Source organism: Lepidochelys kempii, chromosome 8 (genome assembly GCF_965140265.1).
Source record: "Lepidochelys kempii isolate rLepKem1 chromosome 8, rLepKem1.hap2, whole genome shotgun sequence".
Classification (NCBI taxonomy): domain Eukaryota; kingdom Metazoa; phylum Chordata; order Testudines; family Cheloniidae; genus Lepidochelys; species Lepidochelys kempii.
In genome coordinates, this window is record NC_133263.1 from 102,425,275 (window position 1) to 102,451,933 (window position 26,659).

Below are 26,659 nucleotides of genomic sequence, written 5' to 3' on the forward strand. Positions count from 1 at the left end.
GCCCCTTGCCCAAAGAGAATTCTTCAGTGACGTCCCTGGGTGGCACCTCCCTTGCCCCAGTGCATTGGCTATTCTCATGAAGAAGAGGGTGTGGCCAGAGTGTCTTTACACCACAGTGGTCCCCAGCTGCTGAAATGTCCCCTCAGAGCTGTTGGCAGCTAGATGTAAGTTAGAGCAGCCCTGAGGCTGCTCTAAGGCACTCAGAAGTCTGGACTGGTTCCTGGCCAGCCCTGGAACCCAGAGTGGTGTAAAGCTACCTTTCCCACTCCCCTTGGTCCCGCCCTAAGTGTAAACTCAGCCAGAGCAAAGAATCTAGTCCTCTGACAATACTAGCTCTGGGAAACAGACTTTATTTCCCACTCCAGCCCCCTGACCTGGTTTTACCATGTGATCTGATTTTATAAGCACCGCCCCAGGGGTTGTTTACAGCATACACTAAAACTGGCAAGTTGGATCAAGTTTCTTCCTTGCTTTTTGTTTTGGTCGGAAAAGGGATCAGGGAAGCAGGATGCGTAAGCAACACTAGGTCACAAACACAGAGCTGCGGCATTCGCTGCTTCCTTCACAACAGCCCCTTGCTGAGTCCCTGGTAGTGTTATGAACAGCATCTCAGAAGCCCCTCTGGAGAGCAGAGCGGTTTCCCAGTGGCAATGCTGAAAACACACACTCATTAAAAGTCACTGACTGTGATGGATCCTCTTTATTAAGGGGAGTGTTGCTGGCTGATGCTTCATCATTTTCCAGCCTCATCTTACTCTGCTGGGGCCGTGATGTTCTGCCTTCCTTCTCTATGCAGTAACAGCAGCTCCATCTCCAGGTGAGCTGCTGATCTCAAATATTTAGGGCTTTTACTCGATCCAATCAAGAGCTTGATCCAAAGCCTGCTGAAGTCAGTGGAAGACTCCAGCAGCCTGCAGTGGGCTTTGGATCAGGCCCAAAGAGAGCCCCAGTTAACCTAGACCCTCCAGGCTGCGGGGAAACTGAACAAGCTGCTTGCTTGCTTTGCTATTATAGAGGGCAAAATTGCTCATCCCATGGAATCACCTCACAGCCTTGTCCCCCAGCAGACCTCGGGGTTTGGTTTGGTTTCCTTAGAGGCAGCATTTCATATATCTCAGCTACATTATTAGCGCCTCAGTCTCCAGGCAAAATCGGGGCCTCACTGTGCTAGGGACTGTACAAACACATAGTGAGGGACAGTCCCTGCCCCAAAGATCTTACACGCTCAGTAAGGCAGGATTCTTAGCCCCGTTTTACAGCTGGGGGAATGGAAAGATGAAGGGACCTGCTGCTGTTTACACACAGTCTGTGACCGAGCCAGGAACAGAACCCAAAGCTCTGGAGTTCCCATCCGGGACCTTAACCACAGGCCAGTCCTATTATCCTCTACAGTCAATTTAACCCTTTACTGTCCACACGATAGGTTCGTTTTCTCAGTTAGGTATTCATGGTTCACCCACCTTCCATGAAAGCAATAAAAGACTTGATGCAAAATCCTAACCGCACCTTTTCTTATTGATAATCGGCTGTGGAAATCCTGTCTCATAGCAAAAGGGTAAAAAACAAACAACAAACCAGAGGGCTGAGTGTGTTTTAGTTGAAGAAAACAGAGCAGAATTTAGCCTGGTATCTGTGAAAATCAGGTGTAATTCCATTAAACCCAGCGGAGTCTCTCCCACATAAGTGAAAGCAGAATCTGGTCGTTGGATCTATAAATAACATGAAATCTATGCAGCTTTTTAAATCAATGTATGCGAAGGGGAACCCCTGATGTGTTGTGCTTTGTCATCATGTTTCCGATAGTTTTCAGAGCTTAGGGGTAACTATGTTTTTGGAAACAGGCTGTAGTCTGTGTCTCTCCTCTTAAGTACATCTCAGATTTAGCCCAGTGGTGGCATTGGCCCACTTGTCAGGTGGGAACAAGGCTGAGATCAGCCAACCTGCTTTACCACCACCTGGTAAACATTTAGCAACTACCAAGCTAGGCTGGATTTGACCCGGAATCCTGTAGGTGAAATTCACTAGGTCCCCTGAGCCTCTGAGAGGAGGTTGAGTTGTGGGTCAGAGAGAAAGTGTAGATCTGGATTTACAAAACACTTCCTCTAATCTTCAGATGGAGCCAAATTTTTCAGCTGGCCCCTATTTAACACTGCCTAGTCCCATTTCCTCTATCTAGCACTCTTTGGCTGCGAAAGCCGGTCAAAACGAAACCCAGACCAAATCCCCTTGAACTCTGCATCCAGGTCCAAACTTCATGGCTTGGGCCTACCGTGGTCATTGGACTCACCGAGATCCAGCCCTGACACTTTTCCCATGGTTAAATAGTAGTGCTTTATGCACTAATACACAGAGCGCGGCTGGACTGTGGTGAACATGGCTGTAATTAACACATGCTCGCTCATCTTTATCGGCGCACCAGGGGTTCATCGGAAAATCATCGGAAGAAGCCGCATTGTGCAGATGCAACTCCTCTGAGATGTCTTTAAATGCTAATCTGTGCGTCATTAGGCTGGGCAGCTTCAGTGATTAAACAGCCTCTTGCTACGTTTCCAGGGAGGCATGACTTCAAAGGGGGGGGACCCAGCATAGCCCACTTGAAAGTATGGTGCAGAAAACCAATGCATGGCTGCTGACGCTTCCTCAGCTAGTCTTTGAAAGTGGTGTCTAATAGTGAACGGAGGTGAAAGAGCACCGTTAATGGGGCTCTGATGCATATATCTTATAAAGCCTGGTTAGACAGATCAATGTTTGGTATGGAGCTTGTTTTCAGACATGGCTAAATATACATAATAAGGAGAGGGGGCTGTGGCTGGAACTGGAATGGTTTTAGTTGTACCGCCCATCTGCAAACCTGCCACCCTGAGATTTCCATTCTGCGAAGCAGCTGCTGCTCCAGATCCTCTTCTCCGTGTTCCCATGTAACTTCCATTGAAACTGGCAAAGGCCTGGCAAAATCTGACAGACTAAACGTAGCACCAGAATCCAGGACCTTCTGTGGCATAAACCCACGACGGCCACTGACTTGCTGGCTCGGCTCGGACAAGTTTAGATGAATCTTCTCTGAGCTTGAGTCTAGCTGTGTCTCTGCAGGCTTGTATGGTGGGGGAAGTGGGATCCTTTCTCCCAGCCCACTGTGCATGGGCAGCCAGACTCCTGGAGTTAGCACCCGATCCGGGCAAGGTGCATTTGGGAGGAATAGCTGGATAGGGCACTTGCCGGTGTTCGCAGGTGTTATATCTCCATCAAGGAAACATAAGAACAGTGTCTGTATGCCCGTGGAGGCATTATTATTTGTATTCCCCTGGCACCTAGAGGCCCCAGCTGAGATCAGGGCCCCATTGTGCTGCACGGACATCTATGCTGCAGCTGGGAGCGTGCTGCTCAGCGCAGGTAGACAGACATGCACGAGCTCGGCTCAAGCTAGCATGCTAAAAAGAGCCACGTAGCCAGGGTAGCGTGGGTGGTGGCTTGAGCTAATCACCTGAGTACAAACCTGCCTGGAACCTCTGCGTGCGTATTTGGGTGGCTAGCCTGAACCACTCCTGTGCTACCCCGGACTACGCTGTAATTTGGTTATGCTAGCTTGAGCAGTGCTAGCATGTGTCTGTGTACCCGCGCTGCGAAGCGTGCTCCCGGCTGCAGGGGAGACACAGCCCCTGACCGAAAGAGCTAATAATGTAAATAGTCAAAAGACAGGCGTGTTTTCAATTTTTGGTGATAAGGTGGCCGTGCAACAAAATATTGTCATTTTAAAGCGTTCAACCAGCTTTAATAATGCATGCCCGTGTCACAGGAATTTGGGAGGGTTCATTAGCTAATGTCTATTAAGAGCTTTGATGGTTGTTATTGTTACTGATAATTATTTGTAGCACCTGTGGGGTCCGATCAGGGCTCAAGGTTCCATTGTGCTAGATATCGTGCACCCCTTCTGTGAAAAGACAGCCACCGGGCTAAAGAAATTACAGGCTAAGCCCCCGATCCTGCAAACACTTAAGCGCATGCTTAACTTTATGCCCAATGGGTAGAGCTGGCGGAATTTTTTTAACTGAAAAGTTTTCCCACTGGAAAACGTGGCTTTGCCAAGATTGGAATTTTCTGCCGGAAAGGTGTTGTTTGGATGAAATTTCCCCAGTTGGGAGAATCAAAACAAAAACCTGCATTTTGAATGGCCGCCGCTTCAAAACTAAACCAAAACATTTCACGTTGACATTTGGTAAAATTTTTGTTTGCGTCTGAAATGTGGTAATTTCCCATGTTGATCTTTCCAATTAAAAACACTTTTTTGGTCTTTTTTCACATAGCAACATTTTTGGCTTCTTTGACATTTAATTCTCAATGAGAATGGACAGTCATTTCAAAACTTCCCAGAAAAGAAATATTCTGTTTCTTGAACAGTTCTGAACTGTGATCCAGATCCAAAACCCACTGCAGCTCTTTCCAGTGACTTTAGTGGAGATACTCACAGTGCATAAAACTAGACCCTGTTCTTGTAAAGAGAAAAGGAGTACTCGTGAGCTTATGCTCAGATAAATTTGTTAGTCTCTAAAGTGCCACAAGTACTCCTTTTCTCTTTGCGAATACAGACTAACACGGCTGCTACTCTGAAACCTGTTCTTGTAAAGACTCACAAACGTGCTTAATGGTAAGATGAGAGACAACAGTTGGACACTACAAGCAGATGGGAGAAGTGCCAGGAAACAGTAAAATGATGATCGTCAGTGTAATAAATAGTGAGGTGGAATCCTCCATATTGTTACAGTGATGATGTACCAAGCCTTTTAAATGTTACTTGTTTGGAAATTGTCAAATGCTTAAACGCTGAAAATGGCTTTTGCTTCTGCCTTGCAGGAGTCCCCTTCCCCAAGAATTTCCAGCAGGTGTGTACCAAGATCCTCACCCGCCTTTTCCGAGTCTTCGTCCATGTCTACATCCATCACTTCGATAGTATCATCAGCATGGGTGCCGAGGCCCATGTCAACACCTGCTACAAGCACTTTTACTACTTCAGCAGAGAGTTCAGCCTCATTGACCACCGGGAGCTGGAGCCTTTGGTAAGAAGTTGCCTACTTCACGTGGGGGTGAAATTCACCTCTCTGCAGAGAGAGAACACAAGACCTGTTCCCCACCAAAGTCCTCGTCCTCATCTTAATGGCCCTTCGCCATTGAACCCTGCCCTTCGTTCCCATTCTGTTATTTTCACATTGACGTACTGTCAGCAGTATCTGCCTTGATCACCCTCTTCTCCACTCTTTCCCACGAGCACCTCCATGCTTTCTCCCTTATGCTTAGGAAGAACTCCCCATCAAAATTCACAAAACCACCACCTGATCTTCTTTTTAAGTCATTCCTTAAACTCTGCCTCTGCCACAGCACCCAGAAATACCTCGTGGTATCGGTTGGGCTGGTGACCACGTGGCCACTGAGACCACCCTGGCTCCTAATATGTGCAAACACACCTCTCTGTACTGTTGCCTTGCCCTCGCCCACGCTTGCATGTCTTTATTCACCTGTTGTCTATATCTAAGCTTGTGAGCCCTCCTGGGACAGGGTCTCTGATTGTACTATGCCTCATTTAACAGGGCCCTGATCCCTGGCTGGGGTCCTTACGTGCTATCACAATAATAATTTAGGTCAGCCCGCCTGGTTGGATTCCAGCCATGGTGACGGAAAGATGAGTGCAAAGCACTTATGAAGAAAAAAATCAAATGTGCAGCTACAAAATGGGGAATAAATGGTTAGGTAGTAGTATTGTCAGAAAGGATCTGGGGGTTACAGTGGATCAGAAATTGAATATGAATCAACAGTGTGATGAAGTTGCAAAAAATGGCTGATGTGTATCATTCTGATGTGGTCCTGCTTTGAGCAGGGGGTTGGACTAGATGACCTCCTGAGGTCCTTTCCATCCCTGACATTCTATGATTCTAGGGTATGTTAGTGGGCGTGTTGCATGTATGGCACTGAAGGTAATTGTCCTGCTCTACTCAACACTGGTGAGACCTCAGCTGCAGGACTGTGTCCAATTCTGGGCGCCACACTCTAGGAAAGATGTGGACGACTTGGAGAGAGTCCACAGGAGAGCAACCGAAATCATCAGCGGGTTAGAAAACCTGAGGTCTATGAGGAAAGGTTAGAAAACCTGGGCATGTTGCTTCTTGTGGAAAGAAGACTGATGGGGGACCTGATGAAAGTCTTCAGATATGTTAAGAGCCGATATAAGGAGGTCAATTGTTTTCTATGTCCACTGAAGGTAGGACAAGAAGTAATGGGCTTAATCTGCAGCAAGAAAGATTTAGGTTGGATATTAGGAAAAATCTTTCTAATTCTAAGGGGAGGTAAGCTGTGGAACAGGCTTCCAAGGGAGATGGTGGAATCCCCATCACTGGAGATTTTTAAGTACACCTGTCAGGGATGGTCTAGCTTTCTTTGGTCCTGCCATAGTGCAGGGCACCAGACTTGATGACCTCTTGGAGTCCCTTCCAGCCTGACGCGTCTATGATTTTGTGGCTGCAGAGAATTGTGATGACATGAAGGGTCATTTGAATGGAGAGGGCTTTACATGAGCACAGAGTTCCTCCTTCGCAGATCTGATTGCAGGGTCTATATCCATGCCTTTAACTCCACTGTCCTCCCCCATTGCCCGGCTGCGAGAGACATTATTTCCTGACCCGATCAGGGTTCCTCCTCCCTTTGAGCACTGTACACTCTGTGTAGTGCCACATGGCTGACACAGGGGAGTTACGGAAAATCTAGAAGTTTTGGGGTCTGCTGGAAGTTTGGGAAGAAACCTATCCAGGTGCCTAATTAATTATCCTGCCTCATCACTTTGATTCTGACTCAGGTTATGATAGCTCAGCTGGCCAAAGAGCACTCAGGTTCATATGACGTACCTATCAATAGTTTAAGATGAACTAATTCTGATCTAATGGCCTGGAGCCCTGGCAAGTAGCACCTCATCCTGATTAGCTCCTCTTCCTAATGATGCTAATCATGATAAACTTGTTCGGTATTAATGAGCTGCGGCTCAATAACTATTCCGTCCCATTGTGGTTCTTGCTGGATTGATTCCCAGCTACTCAAAAACGTGAGTGTCACATGGTTGGAATGGGAGGTTGAAGATGCTAAAAGGTTTTCAAAGCAGATAGCTTATTTGCCAGAAGGGGTGACTGATGGGTTCCACTGAGGCCACGAGGAACTGAGCTGCTTGGTGCGATGATGCCAGTGGTCATCTGAAGGGCAACAGGCCGCATTCATCCTTGGTGTAACTTCATCTTCCTTGGCTCTTGGTGCATCTCTAAATTGGCGTCTAACAGACCCAACCATTCGTGATAGCTTGCGTGCTCAGCAGATGGCTTGCTCTGTGGGTGACCACCTGGGGGCTAAGGGAATGGCTAAGTCTTAGGTCAAATACTCTGACTCAGTGATTCAAACCCCAGCAAGGTAACTTCTTCTGAGTCGGAGAAAGTAAGTCCTGGGGTCGTGGGGTGCATAGACCCCAGGCTGCCATGACCACGAAGGGGTTAACAGGTAGACCAGCTCTCTCAGCTAAGCACAGACTCCTTCAGCAGAAGAGCAGCCGCAAGTCGAACTTCCAGAGAAAGAGAATCAGAAACTGTGAGTCTGGAAGAGGGTTACAGGAGCGGTGGACCAGGAAGCACCAAGGGATTGCGAGGAGCCAGTCCCTGCTGCTTAATGAAGGGTCCCTTGGATCCCAGAGGAGTGAGCAGGCCTTGCTGGGGTCTCCTACCATCTACTAGCAAAAGGATCTGGAGACAAGGAGTCTGGAGTCTATGGGGGCTGCGATTATTGCTTCTTTGCTAGGGTTCACTGCCCCTCAAGGGGAGAGGCTATAGACGACTCAGCTGGACTCCTAAGAGGAAGCCACCCTGCACAGGGCCAAACGACTGATGGTAGAGGGAGAGAAACTGAGGCAGTTGCCATGGCATCACGCACAGCTGCGAGAGGGCGCTGACTGCGAAAGGCACCCAGGACTCCTGTACAATTCGTTCACTTTCAGAAGTGATGGAAAATCAAGGTCCCATCTGCTTTGTGCAGTCCATAAATAGCTCAGGGCACTTCTCCTGTGAGCAGGGGGATTTGCTCTGAGTTCCTTCTCCAAAACTGCCCTCCCCTTGACCATGTGCTGGCTGGCCGCCGCTCTAGTCTGCCCCAGAGATGGCTGAATTTTGCCAGAGTGGTGTGGAGAAGGCCAAATCACTCAGTAAGATCTAGCTAGTAGTTTTTGTAAAGTGCTTTTCTCTGCTATACATGTGAAAAATATGGCTTATTAGTGCAGCCAAGACTCCAACCGGATCCCATGGGCTGGAGGTAGTAGCTGAGTGCCCCTCCCCCCAAAAAAACAGCCCCCGTCTGGCTGAGACAGCAGGAGCTGTGCTAAGCTTGTCTTATCTGGGAGCTGCTCTTTTCCGCCTCTGGCCCCAAACACTATTAAAGACCAGGAAGCTGAAGAGGATGAGAGGGAAAAGAATGTTGCTATAATAAACCACTTCCCCCTCCCTAATGCGCTTTCCTTTAAGACACAATAAGTGGAAGTTTCAGTGCTAACATCCTTGCACCCTTTCAATAAGTCCCGGGTCTTTGTTTATTTGATAGGGGTTTTTTTGCTGGCTGTGTCTCGGTGTGAATTGTAAGAATGAGAAAATAATATTTTGCACCTAAATCGCCCCTTTCAGCAAAGAAACTTAATGCACTTTAGCAAGATGAATGAACTTATCTTGCTTTTCAGAAGGGGTAAACTGAGGCAGAGGTAGACTAAGTGACTTGCTTGAGGTTAAACTGCAAGTCAGTGGCAGGGCCTGGAACAGAACTTTCAGGGTCTCACTCTACCCACTAGTCTACAATGCCCCTGCTCCACACAGGAGACCATTAGTCGTCTGGTCTGATTCCTATAACAGAGGGCAGATTCTTACCCCTAGCCATGGTGATATGGATTTTTTTCATGTGCCTTTTCATGAAATTCGTATCTAGATATTTGTTGTTGCTCATTTGGAATATACACCTATGACAACTTCCTCCAAAGCAATGGGCCGATTTGTGCCTTGACTTGTGCCTTTTGTTTCAGGTCATGGACTCAGTCAGCCCTTTTCATTGGCGAATTGGGGAATGTAAGATATGCAGAGAGCAGCTGCATCAGAGAGCTTCTATCTCTCCTCCTGCTCTCTCAGCCAAACTCCCTTTCTGTCATAGAATATCAGGGTTGGAAGGGACCTCAGGAGGTCATCTAGTCCAACCCCCTGCTCAAAGCAGGGCCAATCCCCAATTTTTGCCCCAGATCCCTAAATGGCCCTCTCAGGGATTGAACTCACAACCCTGGGTTTAGCAAGCCAATGCTCAAACCACTGAGCTATACTGCCCTCTCCTTAGCCACCTGTTCCTCTTAGCGGGTGGAAGCATGGTGTAGTGGCTATAACAGAGCCTGGGAGTCTGGAGAAGTGGCGCTTTATTCTTGGCTCTGCTGCTCACTCGCTTGTGTGACTCACACAACCTCCCCAGAGTTCACTTTCTGTAGCTAGGAAGCGGGGAGGATCTATCTAGTTCTAGTGCTTATCTCATCCCCCCACTTGTCATAGTATCTGAGTGCCTGGCGGTCCTTAAGGTGGTTGTTGTCACCGCACTCCTGTGAGTCAGGGCAGTGTTATCCCCATTGCACAGAAGGGGAACTGAGGCCCAGTCACCCAGGCACTCTGGAGGAGCAGGGAATTGAACCTGGAGCTCTGAAGTTGCAGGTGAGCATCCTCACCACCGGAGCATCCTTCTCTGCAGTAGTGCAGTGAATTGGCATGTAACACGCACCAATACCCTCCAGTGGATGAAATCAGAATGACTCAGCTGACCTATATGGCAGATCACTCCTGTACTTTGACAGAGTAGGAGGGTGTAAGTTCTGTTCCTGCTGTTGAAGTTTTGAATGGCCCCAGCGTGCTACATAACGACAAACTGTGGCATTCACCGTTGACCAGGGATTGGTTTCAATGCTTCCCTACCTCCATAGAGTGCAGTGAAAGCCCCAAATACTCGAGAAGTGCCAAGTATTATCTTATTGCTGGCCAGCAGGACCCTTGGCTAAGCATTGCTGCAGTGATCTGTAGGACACATTAACTAAGCCCAGCCACCAGAGAGGATTTGGCTAATTCTGAGAGGCAGGGGAGCCTAACATAGAGCTTCTCCAACTTTTCCCTAGTGTGAACCAACTTGTCATAGAGTATGTCTCCGGGGCACCTCCTTCCCTGCTCTGGGCTCTGCCTCCCACCCTGCTCACAATCCTATAATGTCCCTGGGCAAGGGCCTGTCTCTGTTATAGTCGTAGATCCCAAGGCCAGAAGGGACCATTGTGATTTTCTCATCTGGCCCCCTATAAAACACAGGCCAGAGACCTTCCCCAAACTAATACATGTTAGTTTATACCATGCCTAGCACAACAGGAGAGAAAGGATGATCCAGTGATTAGGGACAAGCTTAGGTTTTGGGAAATCTGGGTTTCCACCACCCTGTGTGGCCTTTGGCAAGTCACCTAGCCTCTCTGTGCCTCTGTACAATGGAGAAAACAGCACTGCCCTACCTCCCGGGGGTTCCGTGAGGATAAATGGGGTAAAGACTGTGACGTACTTCGAGATCCATGGTTGAAAAGCACTATATAAGATCTAGGCATTCGTATTATACTGGGGCCTGGACCTGTAGATGCTACTGTAAGGCAAATAAAACCTGTCAGTCTAAGGTAATCTGCTCCCCATCACTGCAGCATCTGAGTGCTTCATAAACCTGTCGGCACCACACCACTGTGCGGGAGGAAGTGTTGTTATCTCATCATACAGAGGAGGGAAGGCAGGGCCTTGGGGCGGAATGTGGGCAAGGCCACGGCCTGGGTTAGGGGTGGCTTAGCCTCCCCTGGCCTTCGATACCTGCCGCCCATGGCTGAGTGATATTTGGAAAGTGCCGAGCACCATTTAGCTGCCTTGTTATGGGATGTAGCAGCTGGAAATGAGAGGGAGGAGCCAGCACCGTGGGATGAGCCACTGGCAAATGTCCCGCAGGCAACAGATCGGGAACCTCTGCTTTAGAAAAATGATCACTGGCGTTCGGGAAGAAGGAGCTTGTGATTTCTAATCCTGACTCACTGCTTGGCCTTGGGGAAAATGAGTCTAATAACTTCTCTACCTCCTGGGGCATAGTCCCAAAATCTGGCCCCATCAAACTCTGTGGTTTTGAGAAGGAGCCGGATTCATCCCTGTATGCTTACACAGTGCTAAGCAATATTAATTGGTTACGTCTCTTGGCCCAAGACCGGCTCAAGAAATGTGGGTCTTCAGAAACATTTGTTTTCCTGGGGCAAGTGAAGTCGGGTCGTAGGGATGGGAAATGACATTGGCCAACCTCTGGATTATTAATTAGCAAGGCACTGCTGTGGGGATATTCTGAGTGTAATGGATGTCTTTTGGCACCAAGATGTGTTACACTGTGCATGAGGGGGAAGGGGGCGGCGATCACAATAGGGATGGAATTACAAGTAGTGACACAAAGCTGAAGTGAAAATGCAGCTCAGAGGGCAGAGGAAAGCGCGGGACCAAATACAGGAAGATTGGGCAATTTAGGACAAGAGAATGAACGGAGAGGCTGTTGATGTATGGATGAAAAGTCATGTAAACTATTCAGAGAGAGGCTGGTCTTAATCAAACCTCCAATTTTGCAAGTGGAATTTTGCAGATGCAAATAATTGCAGATGTAGTTGACGCAACTTAATGTCAAACCACTTAATTGGTCCAACTAACTGGGTATTTTGACACCAAAGTGACTTAAACTGTGGGGCAAAATTGTGTCAGCGGTCATTTGCACTTGCTGTTTTCTGGTAGAGACATGGATGCCACCAGAGGAGATGCCACCATTGTGTAGGAAGGATCGGGTGGTTTCTAGGGTAGTAGATCATGACTGCGGTATTGTGGGCACTTGGGAACTGGACTGCATCTTACAGGCTCGTTTCATGTAAGTTAACAAACAGCCTCTCAAGTGATAATGACAGGTTTCAGAGTAGCAGCCGTGTTAGTCTGTATCTGCAAAAAGAAAAGGAGGACTTGTGGCACCTTAGAGACGAACAAATTTATTAGAGCATAAGCTTTTGTGAGCTACAGCTCACTTCATCGGATTCATGCAGTGGAAAATACAGTGGGGAGATTTATATACACAGAGAACATGAAACAATGGGTGTTACCATACACACTGTAAGGAGAGTGATCAGGGAAGGTGAGCTATTACCAGCAGGAGAGCGGGGGCGGGGGACCTTCTGTATGATAATCAAGGTGGGCCATTTCCAGCAGTTGACAAGACCGTCTGAGGAACAGTGGGGGGTTGGGGGCGATAAACATGGGGAATTCCAATTCAGCAGTCTGTCGTTAACTATTTCCCCATGTTTATGGGGCTAAGTCATTATGTTACTCTGAAACCTGTCATTATGCAAGGTAGCCTGTGTCCTCTTGTTTTTTCCTACCCCGCCCCCCCAGATGTTCTGGTTTAACTTGGGTTTAAACTTGGAGAGTGGTCAGTTTGGATGAGCTATTACCAGCAGGAGAGTGAGTTTGTGTGTGTATGGGGGTGGGGGGGATGTGAGAAAACCTGGATTTGTGCAGGAAATAGCCCAACTTGATTATCATGCACATTGTGTAAAGAGTTGTCACTTTGGATGGGCTATCACCAGCAGGAGAGTGAATTTGTGTGGGGGGGGTGGAGGGTGAGAAAACCTGGATTTGTGCTGGAAATGGCCCACCTGATGATCACTTTAGATAAGCTATTACCAGCAGGACAGTGGGGTGGGAGGAGGTATTGTTTCATATTCTCTGTGTATATATAAAGTCTGCTGCAGTTTTCACGGTATGCATTCGATGAAGTGAGCTGTAGCTCACGAAAGCTCATGCTCAAATAAATTGGTTAGTCTCTAAGGTGCCACAAGTACTCCTTTTCTTTTTGCGAATACAGACTAACACGGCTGTTACTCTGAAACCTGTCATTATGCAAGGCACTGCATTTAGCCGTATGGAGTGGAAATCTATCAACTGCATGAAAAAACTTGTACAGAGGTGGAGGGTGAGAAAACCTGGATTTGTGCTGGAAATCACTTTAGATAAGCTATTACCAGCAGGACAGTGGGGTGGGAATAGGTATTGTTTCATATTCTCTGTGTATATATAAAGCCTGCTGCAGTTTCCACGATATGCATCTGAAGAAGTGAGCTGTAGCTCACGAAAGCTTATGCTCTAATAAATTGGTTAGTCTCTAAGGTGCCACAAGTCCTCCTTTTCTTTTTGCGAATACAGACTAACACGGCTGTTACTCTGAAATCTGAAATCTATGTATATAAATCTCCCCACTGTATTTTCCACTGAATGCATCCGATGAAGTGAGCTGTAGCTCACAAAAGCTTATGCTCAAATAAATTTGTTAGTCTCTAAGGTGCCACAAGTCCTCCTTTTCATTTTTCAAGTGATAATGACTTTAACTTACTGCTGACCTGGGCGGGATTCATCCTGGTGACCAATGGAAGAAAGGTTTGTATGTCAAGGGTATGATCAGAAGAATTTGTGAAAACCTTTTTGTTTAACTGTTGTTATGGGAAGGTTGTTTTTGTTTTTTTGCAAATAGTCAAAGTTTAAGCAAACTTTTTGAAAAAAAAAAATCTATAACATCTCCTTTTTAAAGAAAGCCCAAGAAGACATGAGGAAAGTCGGATTGATTGAGACTTGGGCAGGTCAGTCCTGGCAACATGCTGAATGATCCCTTGCCATTTCATCCTTTCTGAGCGTCGTGTATAGGAATTGGGGGGTACCCCTTTAAACAGTTTGGGAGCTGCCTCCTTGTCTCCTCTTGCAGAAGCCCCCAGATCCTAACATAGCAATTATATATAAAATCTGTAGCTAGGTCTTTGTAAATAAGAAACCCAGTTCTTTGGAACCCCACTCTGTCTCTTTTTCTTGCATTATTCTTGTGTTGAGAGCTGAGATACGACACCGAGCTTACCATCAGGCTTATTGTTTACAGCTAATGCCGTGAAATCACTAGCACAAAACCTGGAGCAAATTGGTCACTAGCATCACCCACCTGTGTTGTTTCCTTGGCTTCTGTCTGTTGCCATTGTGGTTCTTTAGTATTTTCCTCTCTCGGTCTTGCTAAGAAAACGGAGTGAGTGTTTATTGCTGAGAAGTAACAAATTAGTGGCTTGTCTCAAGCTTGTTTCTTAGCTTTAAAAGTGTGTGGGGATGTGTGTGGGGGGTGGGGGGAAGGATAGAACAATTTAGAGATCTGGGAGGCAAAAGTTGAAAACCCCAAAGCCCTTGTGGATGATAAAAAAATTGGATTTGTTTCTAAAGGCTAAGAATATCTGGCATCCCCCATGACGTGGCTCCCATGGGCAAACTGGAGACAACAGGCATAACGGGCAGTGTGGACTTGTAGGCAGAGCAATGGATGGAGAACCTAGGTGTCTGAATACATTCCTGGCTCTGTTGCTGGGTAACCTCTGGAAAGTCTCGTCACCATCTAAGAATTGCGAAACCTGTTCCATCCCAGAGCACCCTCAAAGAGCAGATTGATGCAGAGAGGCATGCATGTAACTTGAGCTCAGGAGGTGTGGGCTATTTAGTTGTGGGGAGGGTCCTAGTAGAAAGGGGGTCCGGTTTCTAGATACTTTCTTCCTGAAGCTAAGTGAAAAGACATTGACTGACTGTATCCAGCCGTTCTGTAAACGAGACTTCTGACTTCACTGGGGTTGCACTGGCCTACACTAGGCCTTAACTTTGCCCACGTAGCCCCCCACAGCTGTAATTTGCATCTGGCCTACCACTTGTGAGGCTTCGTACTCTGCAAACCAGTCTTGGAAGGGAGCCCCCATCCTTGAAGGGCTACACAGGCCTTCTGGACACTCCGCATGGCCCATACAAGAGGGCTAGAGGCCATGGCCATCACATCGTAGTTGCTCTGTACCAGCTAGTTCTGTAGTGTCACCTTCCTGCCACCCATACCCATCCAGCTCGCTGCAGACAACCATAGAGTGCTCCTTAGATCTCTAGTAGTCCACGGAGCATAGTCAGAGAGCCACTGACTTCAACTCCAAGAATCCAAGGTGGGCAATTCCCCTGTTGCCCTTTCTCCCTTCAGAGCCCCAGAGTCCTCCTGCTGACAAACTTTCCCAGTGCAGACAGGGTCTTCAGTCTCCAGGGAGATCTTTGGGGCAGTATCTCTTGGGGACAGCATGAGCAGAATGCATTATGATTCTGTACCGAAAACAAGGCATCAAACCCGAGGCTGTATTTATGGCCGGACTGTGTTCTGTTGAAATGGGAAGTTGGGATTTTCTACCCCCCTCCTCCTGCACCGTTTGTGTGGAAAATGGACAATGTTAATCACCTCGCTGATTTCTGATATGTTTCTGCATATCAACTCCATCCTCTCCGCTGATAGTTTTTCTGCTACATTTAAAAAAAAAAAAAAAAAGCACTGGGAAAAAAAGACTGAAATTAGATTTTACAGCTCAAGCCTTTATGGATTCTAGCTTCTTATGACCTCCTTGGCAACATCACCAAGGCAACTCTTAAAGGGGCACCGAGAAGCTCTCCTCTTTTGCTCCCCATGTCTTGCTTCAGCGCTATCCTTCTTTCATTCCTGAAACTTTCAGGGTATCTTAAGTTAGATTCAGTTGATTCAGGACCCTGCACTTATCCTTATTGAACCTCATCAGATTTCTTTTGGCCCAATCCTCCAATTTGTCTAGGTCCCTCTGTCCCATCTGGTGTGTCTTCCCTTTCTGCGAGGAGATCGCACCTTCTCCCACACGTGTGATCTTTTAAACATTTTTATTTCTTTAAACAACTCCCCCGGGGTGGGGGGTGGGGTGTATTTCCAAGCTCTCCGCAGGATGCCCATTCAGCCTACCATGGAAATAGCTATTTAATTATAAATAGCTAGATTAGCCAGCTGCCTCCCCACTCCACCATGTGTTTGCTAGTCATGGTACTTTTTATTTTTTCTTAAAGCCCCAGCTCCTGGAATCATGTGATTATGTGAGGTTTCAGAGTAGCAGCCGTGTTAGTCTGTATCCGCAAAAAGAACAGGAGGACTTGTGGCACCTTAGAGACGAACACATTTATTTGGGCATAAGCTTAGGTTTCTAGCCCTCACGGTTGTGAAGAAAAAAATGAAAACATAACTTCTAAAGGCTCAAAAGGCAAATAAAAACCCCAGTATTATTTTTTAAGAATCTCATGACTTGTAAGACAATCTCATCATTTGGCGGGGGGGGGGAGGAGAAGGGGTGGGCTGACTCATGACTTTTGTACCACAGGGGTTGGCCACACTGAGGCACTGCAGCACAGATGGTACATAAATCATACACTGATCTTCCTGCCGTAATATTTAGCAGCACGGAGTGACACTGTCCCTGTGGAATTGAGTGAGTTTCAAAAAGTAGCCTCGGGTTCCACACTTGCCCCTCAGTCCCTCTCTCAGTCCTTGTGTTTTTTACAATCACACTTTTTCCTTTTTAATGTATTTTCCCTCCCCTCTTGTTGTATGATAGCCAATTTCTTTTGTTGTTGGCCTATCTGACTGTACAAGGGAAACTGAAACGGATTTATTGGTAAAATGGAAGGAATAAAGTATCTTTTTCTCTAATCTTTCAGCTATACTAATGTTAGGAAAAAGAAAAGGAGGACTTGTGGCACCTTAGAGACTGACCAGTTTATCTGAGCATAAGCTTTCGTGAGCTACAGCTCACTTCATCGGATCCGATGAAGTGAGCTGTAGCTCACGAAAGCTCATGCTCAAATAAATTGGTTAGTCTCTAAGGTGCCACAAGTCCTCCTTTTCTTTTTGCGAATACAGACTAACTCGGCTGTTACTCTGAAACTAATCTTAGGCTTTCTCTATAATTTGGCATATTTTTTTTTTTTTTTGCGTTGACACAGCCCCTTTAAGGATGAATTGAGAGCCTTAATTCTGAGAATGTGTTCACGTCTGTGATTATTAAATACCATTCTTAAATGATAATTTAATGTCTTTGTGTGTGCCCACCATATAAATAACCTTTCTTCTTCTAGCTTAGTAATGACCCTATTCTAATGACAATAGACCTCTAGCAAGTAATTAGCTCTCCATGCTCAGCATTTATTTCCTAAAAGAGGCATCTCTGCATACTGATTTTACTTTTCCCCCAAGTAATTTATTTTGCAGAGCTAATTAGCAGCCCAGCTAAGAGTTCTGTCTTAGCAGTGGTACGCTCTTGGGCTTCTTCTTAAAGAAGGCAAATCATTAGCTTGATAAATATGTGTTTTATGATCGTTTTAACGACTGGATTTGGTCATGAGACAAAGCTGCTTATTCCCTCCTTAGGTATCTAGTTGTGTCCAGTCCTCTGTCCCAGCCGTCAAACCCTTTTCCTTCCCCCAGGGAGTTGGGACCAGAACTCCCACCAAATCTGAACGAGCAGCCCTGTCCTATCTGCTCCCAGCCCTCAATCCTCCATTCACAGGTGTCATCCACACTCCAAGGGTTAGAAGATCAATGCCCATTTGCTTATAAAAGTTCACCCATCCATAACTGAGATTAAACGACTGTGTGTATAGGACCTAGACAAAAACAATGCATCACAATGCAACAATGCTTTGGAAGCAGCAGCCACGGTTAACAGTAGTTCACATTTCTAACCATCCCAAAAGAACCTCCAGCACCACGACAGTCCAGTTGCTTCTGAGGTGGAGTATAGTAGCCAACCAGTGCACAGGGCCCATCCAGTTCTGATTAAAGTCAATGGAAACACTCTTGTTGACTTCAACTGGAGTTGGATCATGCCCTCCATGAGCTACACCAAAGTGGAGGGAAAGGAAAGTGTTGGATACGGACAGCAGGTCAAACCCCTTCTCTTATGGAAAAGTGTTATGGCATCTTCAGTGCCTGCTGATCTAGACAGTGTTTGAGGTATCATCCAAGGGACTCTCCGTGTGAACTGCATGCTCCTGTCTAAACATTTCCACTCCAGCTGGTCTGGAAGGCATCCACCCCCTTGTAAGACAGACTCAGCACTGGGTACAGCTGGTCTCAAAGGGCTTGATCCAAAGCCCATTGACATCCATGAAAAGATTCTCATTGACTTTGGTGGACTTTAGATCAGGGCTTATGCTGTTTGGAGCAGGGGCTTGGATATTTGTTCAGCATATTCTGCACATCATGAACAACTGCAAGGCTAGAAAGATCCTAAACATTACAGCTGTGATTCAGTGATGCAATTAAGCTTCCCCTAGCTAGGCCCGTGCTTAGTTAGGGGACTGAAGTGCTTTGCTTCAAGGTGTTAAGGTGGTAATCAGAAATTCTTAGTACACTGCCATGGGTGCAAGTCTCAGGGAGTACAAGAAATTAGGGGTCACTGTTCTCTTTTTAGGGCCAGATTCTGACAGCCTTTCTCATGCTGAGAAGCACTGTAATCCACAGGTAAGAAAGGTGAGGCGAAAGGCGTTATTTAAAGGGAGGAAGGTTATGAGAATGCAGCAAAAACAACCAGAACTGTGCAGACTGAGATTTTTTTCCTCCTCAGAACTCTTTTATTTCAAAACCGAGTAAGGTGATTTGGTGAATAAATAAATCAGAAATAGGAGCCAGGAGAAGCCCAAACGAACTTGTCGGAATGGGGTTTGTTTTGCAAGCTGGCTTTAGTTGTTGTCTCCTTGAAACATAGTCCCATTGGCAAGCCAGAGGGACCAGGATCAGTATGATCCTCTGATGAAAAAATGCCCGTGAGACAGCATGGGAGCATGGTGTCAGTTTCCCCATGGCGCGTCGTCATTGCGGAACTGCCAAGCTGGCTGAAATTCCACCTTGATAAAACACATTGTTTTGTCTGTTCTTTTTTTTCCACACAGAAAGAAATGACAGAGAGAATTTGCCACTGAGGTGATGTCTGACGAGAAGTCTGTCCGTCTCCCCTGGAGCCCACTTGCAATGGGATGGAAATGCAGAATGCTGGACAATCTGACTCCGAGCTCTTGCTGTGGAGAGAACAGTGTTTATATGATCCCAGTCTCTGTTACGTGGATACTTTATTTTTAGAAACCATTGGCCAGAACGGGGATAGGACAAGTGTGTGTGTGTGTGAGGGGTGGTTTAAATACATACCCACAGATTTCATTCTCATCCCCGTGAGCCCTAATCACCTGCTTCTTTATTCCCCCTCAATCTCATCCCCTACACACCTGCTGTGTCCTAAATTATGTGGTTCTCCTTTAATTATGGCACTGATGGCTGGAGGGTGAAATCCCTAGCTAAATGCTCCAGTGATTACATCTGCTCACTAGATTGTGACCCTATTTTAATGACAATAGACCTCTAAGCAAGTAGTTATTTTGAGGGTGGGGACAAGGAAGGGGTTTGGATAAGGCAGGGGTTCAGATAATATAGGGTTTTGGATAACCAGGAGTTTACTATACCAGGATTCTGGCTGCCCCGTGTGCAGGTATGTGAAGAAAGCTCCTCTTGCACCATTGCACACCTGTGCACTAGCAGCCAGGACACAGACACTGGGAAGGAGTTGACTAGCTCGCTTTAGAAACGTTCCTAAAAAGGTAGAGAAGCACATGGGAAAAAGCACCAAGAATCACATTCGCCCTGCACTGCCCCCCCGGCTTCAGCCAGGCAAAGGGGAGCTGCAGAGCAGGGGCGCACATAATGACTAGCACCAAGAGAACTGATTTCCTCTGTGATCTCCAAAGGTCAATGGAGGTGCTCATTATCTGAATACAGAGCTGGGGGTCTAATCCCAGTTCTCGTGGATTCCTTTAGTTGGGCTGTGGATCTTGTGCTTAATGAAAACTCCCGGGACTCTGTTTGACATTCCAGTGAAGTCAGTAGAGTTTCACCAGGGATGAATTACACCCACGCTCATCCTGGTCTGTCCGGTGATGGGTCACTGAGAGCTATTCCTTCCAAACCTGGAAGGTTGGCTACAAATACAACTGTGTAACAGTAGGGAAGGCGAAGGGGATTGTGGGAACCGGAGTCAATCTGACTAGAGCTGGTCAAAACTGACGGTTGAAACAGTTTTGCACCGAACAATGGCTTGTTCCTCAAAATGGAAATTTCCATGGGATTGATTTCTCCCCCATTTCCTCCCCCAGTATCCAAAAACTGAAACACTTTGGCCAAATCCCCCCATATCTTCAGTTTTGAATTGAAGAGTTTTCAGTTTGTTGGCTCTTTAATCTAGCAGAGGTGTAACAAGATCCAACGGCTGGAAGTTGATGTTGGACATGTTCAGACTGGAAAGAAAGCATATATTTTTAACGGTGAGCATCATTAGCCATTGGACCGGCTTACTAAGGGTTGCAGTTGGTTCTACATCACTAGCAATTCTAAATCAAGATCGGTTGTCTTCCTAAAAGATCTGCTCTGGTTCAAACAGGAATTATTTCAGGGACGTTCTCTGGTCTGTGTTATACAGGAAGTCAGACTAGCTGATCACAGTGGTCCCTTCTGACCTCTATTTGGGGGGTGGGTTGTTGGTTTGTTTTTTGTTTTTTTAAAAAAAAAACCAAAACTTTTAAAGGAAAATGGAGATGAAAACAGGATTTTTCATGGGAACAAAAACTGTCCCCACTAGTTCTGGCTCTGTTTTGGGGGTTCAGAATCCGTGAGTCTGGGGGTTGAGCAGAGCCCCAAAACTCACTCAAAACTGCTGAGTTTTTCATTCCATTTTGACGTGAAACCATATGAAGCTGCGAGTCCTCCTGCAGCACCTAAAGTAAGCCCCAGCTCCCTCAAAACCAGGCCTGCTTTCCCCAGAAAGCTTTACAAATCTCTGGTAAGCCAGGGCTGCATTTCAAGGGTCTGATGCTGCGAGATGAGCATCCCCAGGCCAATCTGTGACGTCTGTGAGCATTGAGGGCTGACCCACCTCGTGTTCAGGCTCCAAGTCTTTATCAAAACTCCAACAACCAGGCAGCTGCAGGTGATGGCAAGATTTGCATGACATTTCACACTGCTCTTATCTAGGAGTTTACAGTCCAGTAGCTTCTGGTTTCAGGGCCAAATTCACTGTGGGGACAACTCCACTGAACTCGCTGAACGTGGCCCTTTTTGGGTAAAGGATCGTTAATGTGTTTACAGTTGCAATAAAATATCGCACCACCATCCCCATCCCTACATTTTCAGGGCCATGCAATTCCCACGGACTTCATGTGGTTAAAACCCCATGCAGCACTTTTAAACATAGTCATTACAGTCATGCAGCTCCCTTCTTCCACACTAACCAACCCACCAGTTGCTGCCTCCCCACGGGGACCATTTTTTCAAGGAGCAATATTTCCCCTCTTGTCCCTCAGTGAAGATAACTTCATCAGTCTGAGCTATTTTAAATGGGTCTTGGAGCATCAGGTACAGATGTCCTTGGTGACAGATGCATTCCAATCCGGCCAGTGTCATTTTTGCAGGTATTGTCATGGTTTCTTCTCCCTTTGTGTATATAAATAAACCCTTCCTTTGAAATGCTCTGTGAAGGACTTAGGGCAAAAACGAAGGACAAAGGATTTACAGAAAGGAACAAAGCAGTGTGGCACTGAATGATGAGTCATCTTCCAGTTACTGCTTCTGGAAGGCTAACAGCAAGCAGGTTTCCCCATGTTGCGGGCGGGGTGGGGAGGATATTTCACCAGAGAAATATGGGTTCTGTGTTGTTTCTAACTCTCTGGGAATGTTCCATCAGAGGAATGTTCTTTGCTTTGGAGACGCTCGTTGCATGACAAGTAGCGCATGTCGTGATACAAAGGGAAGGTGGGAAATCATAATGGGAAAAACCATCAATATTTTCGGACAAGCTCTCTCAGCTTTGAAATCCTCAGACACTGCTACTGGGTGTGGTCTCCTTATCGGAATCAGATCTTGCACCTTGGAGGATCTTACCATTTAAACTCAGATGGGCTGGTAAAATCACACGTTAGAAATTCCCCATATCATGCTTGTAATACCTACTAACGAGTGCTGTGTGACACTGGCCTTTGGGCAAGAGGTGAAGTGATTTCTTGGGTTTTTTTGTTTGTTATATATTGAATGATCTGAGCCACAGTATAGTTCAGTTTGTGTCTTCCGGCCTTTCTCTGTAGAGGTTTTATACATTACATGGCATCAATATTTATAGCGTGTGCTGCACTGGTTTTTTGCTTATGAAACTGAAATGTTAAAGCCAGTATTCAAGTGCACCGGCAGATTTGTGTGCTCAAAGCACTTACTTTATTTTTTAAATCTTGTATACCAGATGTGTATTTTTTACATAGAAACAAGAAAGAAAAAAGGAGCACAAAGGGGGGAAAGTGCCACTCCAATATTTTATGCGTAAAATAACTGATAAAATGCTAAATGTTCTCATTTTGTTACGAATTAAAGAAACACGAACAAACTGGTGTTTTCCAATTTTCACTGGTTAACTTGTAGTAGTAGGGTTATCAGAAACTGGGATAATTCTAACAATGGACCTGATCCAGAGGACCCGACTCCCACTGATTTCAGTGAACCTGGCAACTCTCTGGGTCAGAAAAGCGGTATGGTAAAAAAGACTCCCAAACCACGGCTGATAATCGGCTTGGAGTATAACTGATGGAAAATTAGTGCACGATGCAAACAAATCACATGAGGGACTGTCTGAGAAAGGGAAGATTAAGGCTCCAGTCCTGCAAATGCTTAGGTACATGCTCAATTTTAAGCATGTGAGTAATCCCGTTGTTCTCAGGGGAACTACTCATGTGGTTAGTTACTCATGTGCATAAGCTTTTACAAAGTTGCAGATTGGGAACCTCACCTGTTTTGATTTTGATGCGAGTTTAACCAGGGTAAGGGTTTCTGGCCCGATGTATTATTTAAAATGAATGTAAGAGACAAGGCTGGATCTGGATTTCTGTTACCTCAGTGTAAATCCAGAGCAACTCGTAGGCATTTACATAGGGGTAGCAGAGCAGAGTCAAGCCTATTTTGTGTTTCTTGGAATTATCCAGACTTTTACTTACCTATCTTTTGTAAAGCACTTTGAGATCTATGAATGAAAAGGGCAATAAAGGAGTTAAGTATCATTTAATTCCACGAATATAGCCCATTGGCGTGACCCAGTTACAGCATAGCTAGGTTCCCTTCAGATGGCATATGCTAACAATGTTGGAACTAGGTTAGGAGACAACAGCGTTGTAACTGGGTCGCATGAAGCCCTCTGTGTTTTTTCTAAAATCAACATAGTGTACCCAGTACTGTGTTCTACTTCGCTTATGTGAATTGGAAATAGAGGCAAATTTTGATATTGAGCCCGTCAAGCTAACATGCCATCGGAAGTTAGCCCTTGGATTATGGCCGGTGGTGAATTTTTTTACATTACTTGTTAGCTGTATTATTTATCATTGATTGCTCTACTTGATGGGAGAATGTGTTAGGTGCCTCACAATGGATGCACCCCTTGTCCCAGTGAGCTCATGCATGCATCAAAACACTGGGGAAAATGTCCTTTTAAAAGAAAAAGCTGAAAAGAATTGGTGTTACTTTTTCTAATGTACAAAATTTAGGCCCTGATTGGGCTTAGCTTTGCAGCCCATGCATAGTGCCATGGAGTTCTGTGGGACGACTCCGTTGGTAACATTAAGACAGTGCAGAAGGTTTTGCAGGATCGGGGGGCGAAAGCTGTGTTAGCCTGACTTGCAAAGGTGCGCTGAGCACCTGCATTGCCTGTTGACGTCAGCGGATTTTGAAGACGCTCAGAATTTCTGGAAATCGGGCCCTATGCAAATCTTGGGGAGCAATTTTTCTGGGTGTGGAGAACAGTTGCATTATTATTTTATTTAGCCACAAAAGCCCGTTAGACAAATTCTCCGCTCAGTTACACTGGTGTAAATCTGGAGTATGAGCACTGACATCAAGAGAGAACAGTTTACCCTGGAGTAACACAGGAGAAGCTGCGTGGTTGGGACGCAGTGAAGAGCTATGGAGTCTGTAAATACACATTGTTAGGGGGCTTATTCCTTCACCCACTTACTTTCCTGGTCCTCGCATGAACAGAGAGCAACAATACCTGAAGTCCAAAGGTGCAAACAATTCGATGTTTATTGGGGTGAACTTCCAGCAAGCATGATTTCAGTTTCCTTCCTTAGTGTCCCCCTTCCCAGCTCTGACACCACAGAGCCTTACCTGTGTCCCTGTTCCCATTCCTGCCCTTAGCCAAACATGATTTCAATTTCCCCACCCCCATTCCCTGTTCCCATTTCCCTCACCCACCCACTTCCTGATTGACTGCAGACTATATAGTAAAACTTGAGTTCTGCTTAGCTATACCTTAATCAATCATTTTCCTGAAATTTAACTAACCAATCCTAACATATTGTAACATGATTATGTAACCAATTATATCCCACCACCTTAATTAGTTTACACCCAGCAAAATTAATTATACAGCGGATAGGAACAATCACAGAACCAGACAGAGCTTACACAGACTAACAATAGCAAAGTGAAAAGGAGGACTTGTGGCACCTTAGAGCCTAACCAGTTTATTTGACAGGTTTCAGAGTAACAGCCGTGTTAGTCTGTATTCGCAAAAAGAAAAGGAGTACTTGTGGCACCTTAGAGACTAACCAATTTATTTGAGCATGAGCTTTCGTGAGCTACAGCTCACTTCATCGGATGCATACTGTGGAAAGTGTAGAAGATCTTATTATATACACACAAAAAGCATGAAAAAATACCTCCTCCTACCCCACTCTCCTGCTGGTAATAGCTTATCTAAAGTGATCACACCCGATGAAGTGAGCTGTAGCTCACGGAAGCTCATGCTCAAATAAATTGGTTAGTCTCTAAGGTGCCACAAGTCCTCCTTTTCTTTTTACAGTAACAGAAGGCTCTTACACTGGCAGACAGTGACTTTGATTCTTTCTTTTATACCTCTATAACTAGCCAAGTGATCAGAATACACCTAAATTCTTAGAGTATAGGCCTTTACAGACAGGCCTGAATATCTGTATCCTAACACATAGGCGAGGGAGATCTGGTAGTATAAACCTATCGCTATCTACCAGTCATTCTGGAGTTCTAATCCCTCCTGCGACCTGGATTCCCTCAAAGGCACTGGACCAGTCGTAACCTCTTTTTATTTTCCCCATCCCAAAATAGGGATTTGATGCACCTCCCTGTGATGGGGTATACCCAACCCTGCACCAGTAAGGAAAGGGTTAAGCAGGTGGTCCCAGGCACCCCACACCTGCAAAGCAAGCATGGCTTGGAGGAGAAATTCAAAAAGAGAACAGGTCAGCAGATAGTGGAAGTGAACTGGAGCCTTGCAAGCAGTCCTCCTGCCTGCCTGGCTATAGTGAGGGGGACCAAACCCAAAGGAAAGAGACTTGGGATTCTCAGAAAGTCTGAGACTTTTTCTTTGATTTCCAGGTATTTGGCTTTACTTTACCTGTGGGGAAAGAGGGGATGTAGGAAGCGATCCAGACAGGCAGTAGTATAGCATTTTGGTGGGACAGGTCTTAGCTGCTTACACTGGGCCCGGTGGAGAGGGTGGTCCTGGGTTCCCCCGCCAACTCCTGGGGGGCGCTGAAGGTAGGAACAGACACTTAATGTGGGGAGCCTAGGGCAGAAAAGGTCCTGAGGACTGAAAGGGCAAGACCTGAGGCCTCAACCCAGTGGGAGTCCGGAGACACCCACCTAACCCAGAGAGTTACCCCAGTGCGGGACTCTTTATGTACCTGGAAAGGGCCAGACATAAAACACGTGACCTGGCTGGAGGGCTGAGTAGTGGAAGGGGAAGACCGTGGCTGTCAACAGGGGTCCTAGAAACGACGAGGGCCTGCCACGGCCTGCCTGACCACCGGGTGGCGCCAACGGTGCGTGACCCCCTTCACACTTGCTCCCAGGGGTGTTGTTTAATATACTGTGATTGCCTGTGATGGTCTCGCTCCAGTGGCAGCTTCCAGTGACTAAGTCTACCATGACCACATAGCTCGTGGTGGCTTTCTCTAGCGCTGATGCTAGAGACCTACCATTTTGCCCCTGAGGTTCCCAGATTTGATCGTGACTTCAGCGTGGAATTCACAGACTGCCGCTTGGAATTGCCCCGCTCTTTATCACCACCGGCAAAGCAGCTACGCTTCCTGGAAGTACCTCCGCTGTGTAGCCTGATTTAGGGTGTTAATAATAATATTAATTTAAGTTATCGATTTTAATTCCAGTAATTAATCGTATTAATAATTAATTATGAATATTAATTAGTATGGGTCCTAGGCTCGCCAATCTGTTTGATCAGAAGATGAAAGTTCTTGTCCCGAATCAGGCTCCACAGAATTTACAAATCTATAAACCTATTACAATAAATACTTAAAACTATAAGAAAAGATAGATAGATACAAGCAAGCAGGTTAGTCCTATAGGCTACATAAATATAATATATATACATATCTTCTCTCTGAGGTACTTATATGTCCCCCATTCCCAGAGTATCTGAGCATCTCACCTTCTTTAAGACATTTAGCCATAAAAAGCCCTCTGACAGAGGAGTGGTTTATGGAACAGACAGTGTTGTTGACATTTGTATCTTCTTTTACCCTTTGCAAGACAGCAAACAGGCCCTGAGAGTTTATCCCCGTCCCAGCAC

The 26,659-nt window shown here is 46.1% G+C and overlaps 1 protein-coding gene across 1 annotated transcript in view; it reads left to right on the forward strand.

The window, feature by feature from the left end:
* The window catches only part of MOB3C (MOB kinase activator 3C), a 49,810-nt gene extending 27,272 nt beyond the window's left edge, over positions 1–22,538 (forward strand). Inside the window, exons 3-4 of the mRNA XM_073357814.1 lie at positions 4,849–5,051; positions 18,909–22,538. Of these exons, the coding sequence (XP_073213915.1) occupies positions 4,849–5,051; positions 18,909–18,938 (233 nt within the window). The 3' untranslated portion in view covers positions 18,939–22,538. The remainder of the gene's footprint in view (positions 1–4,848; positions 5,052–18,908) is intronic.
* The last annotated feature ends 4,121 nt before the right edge of the window (positions 22,539–26,659 follow it).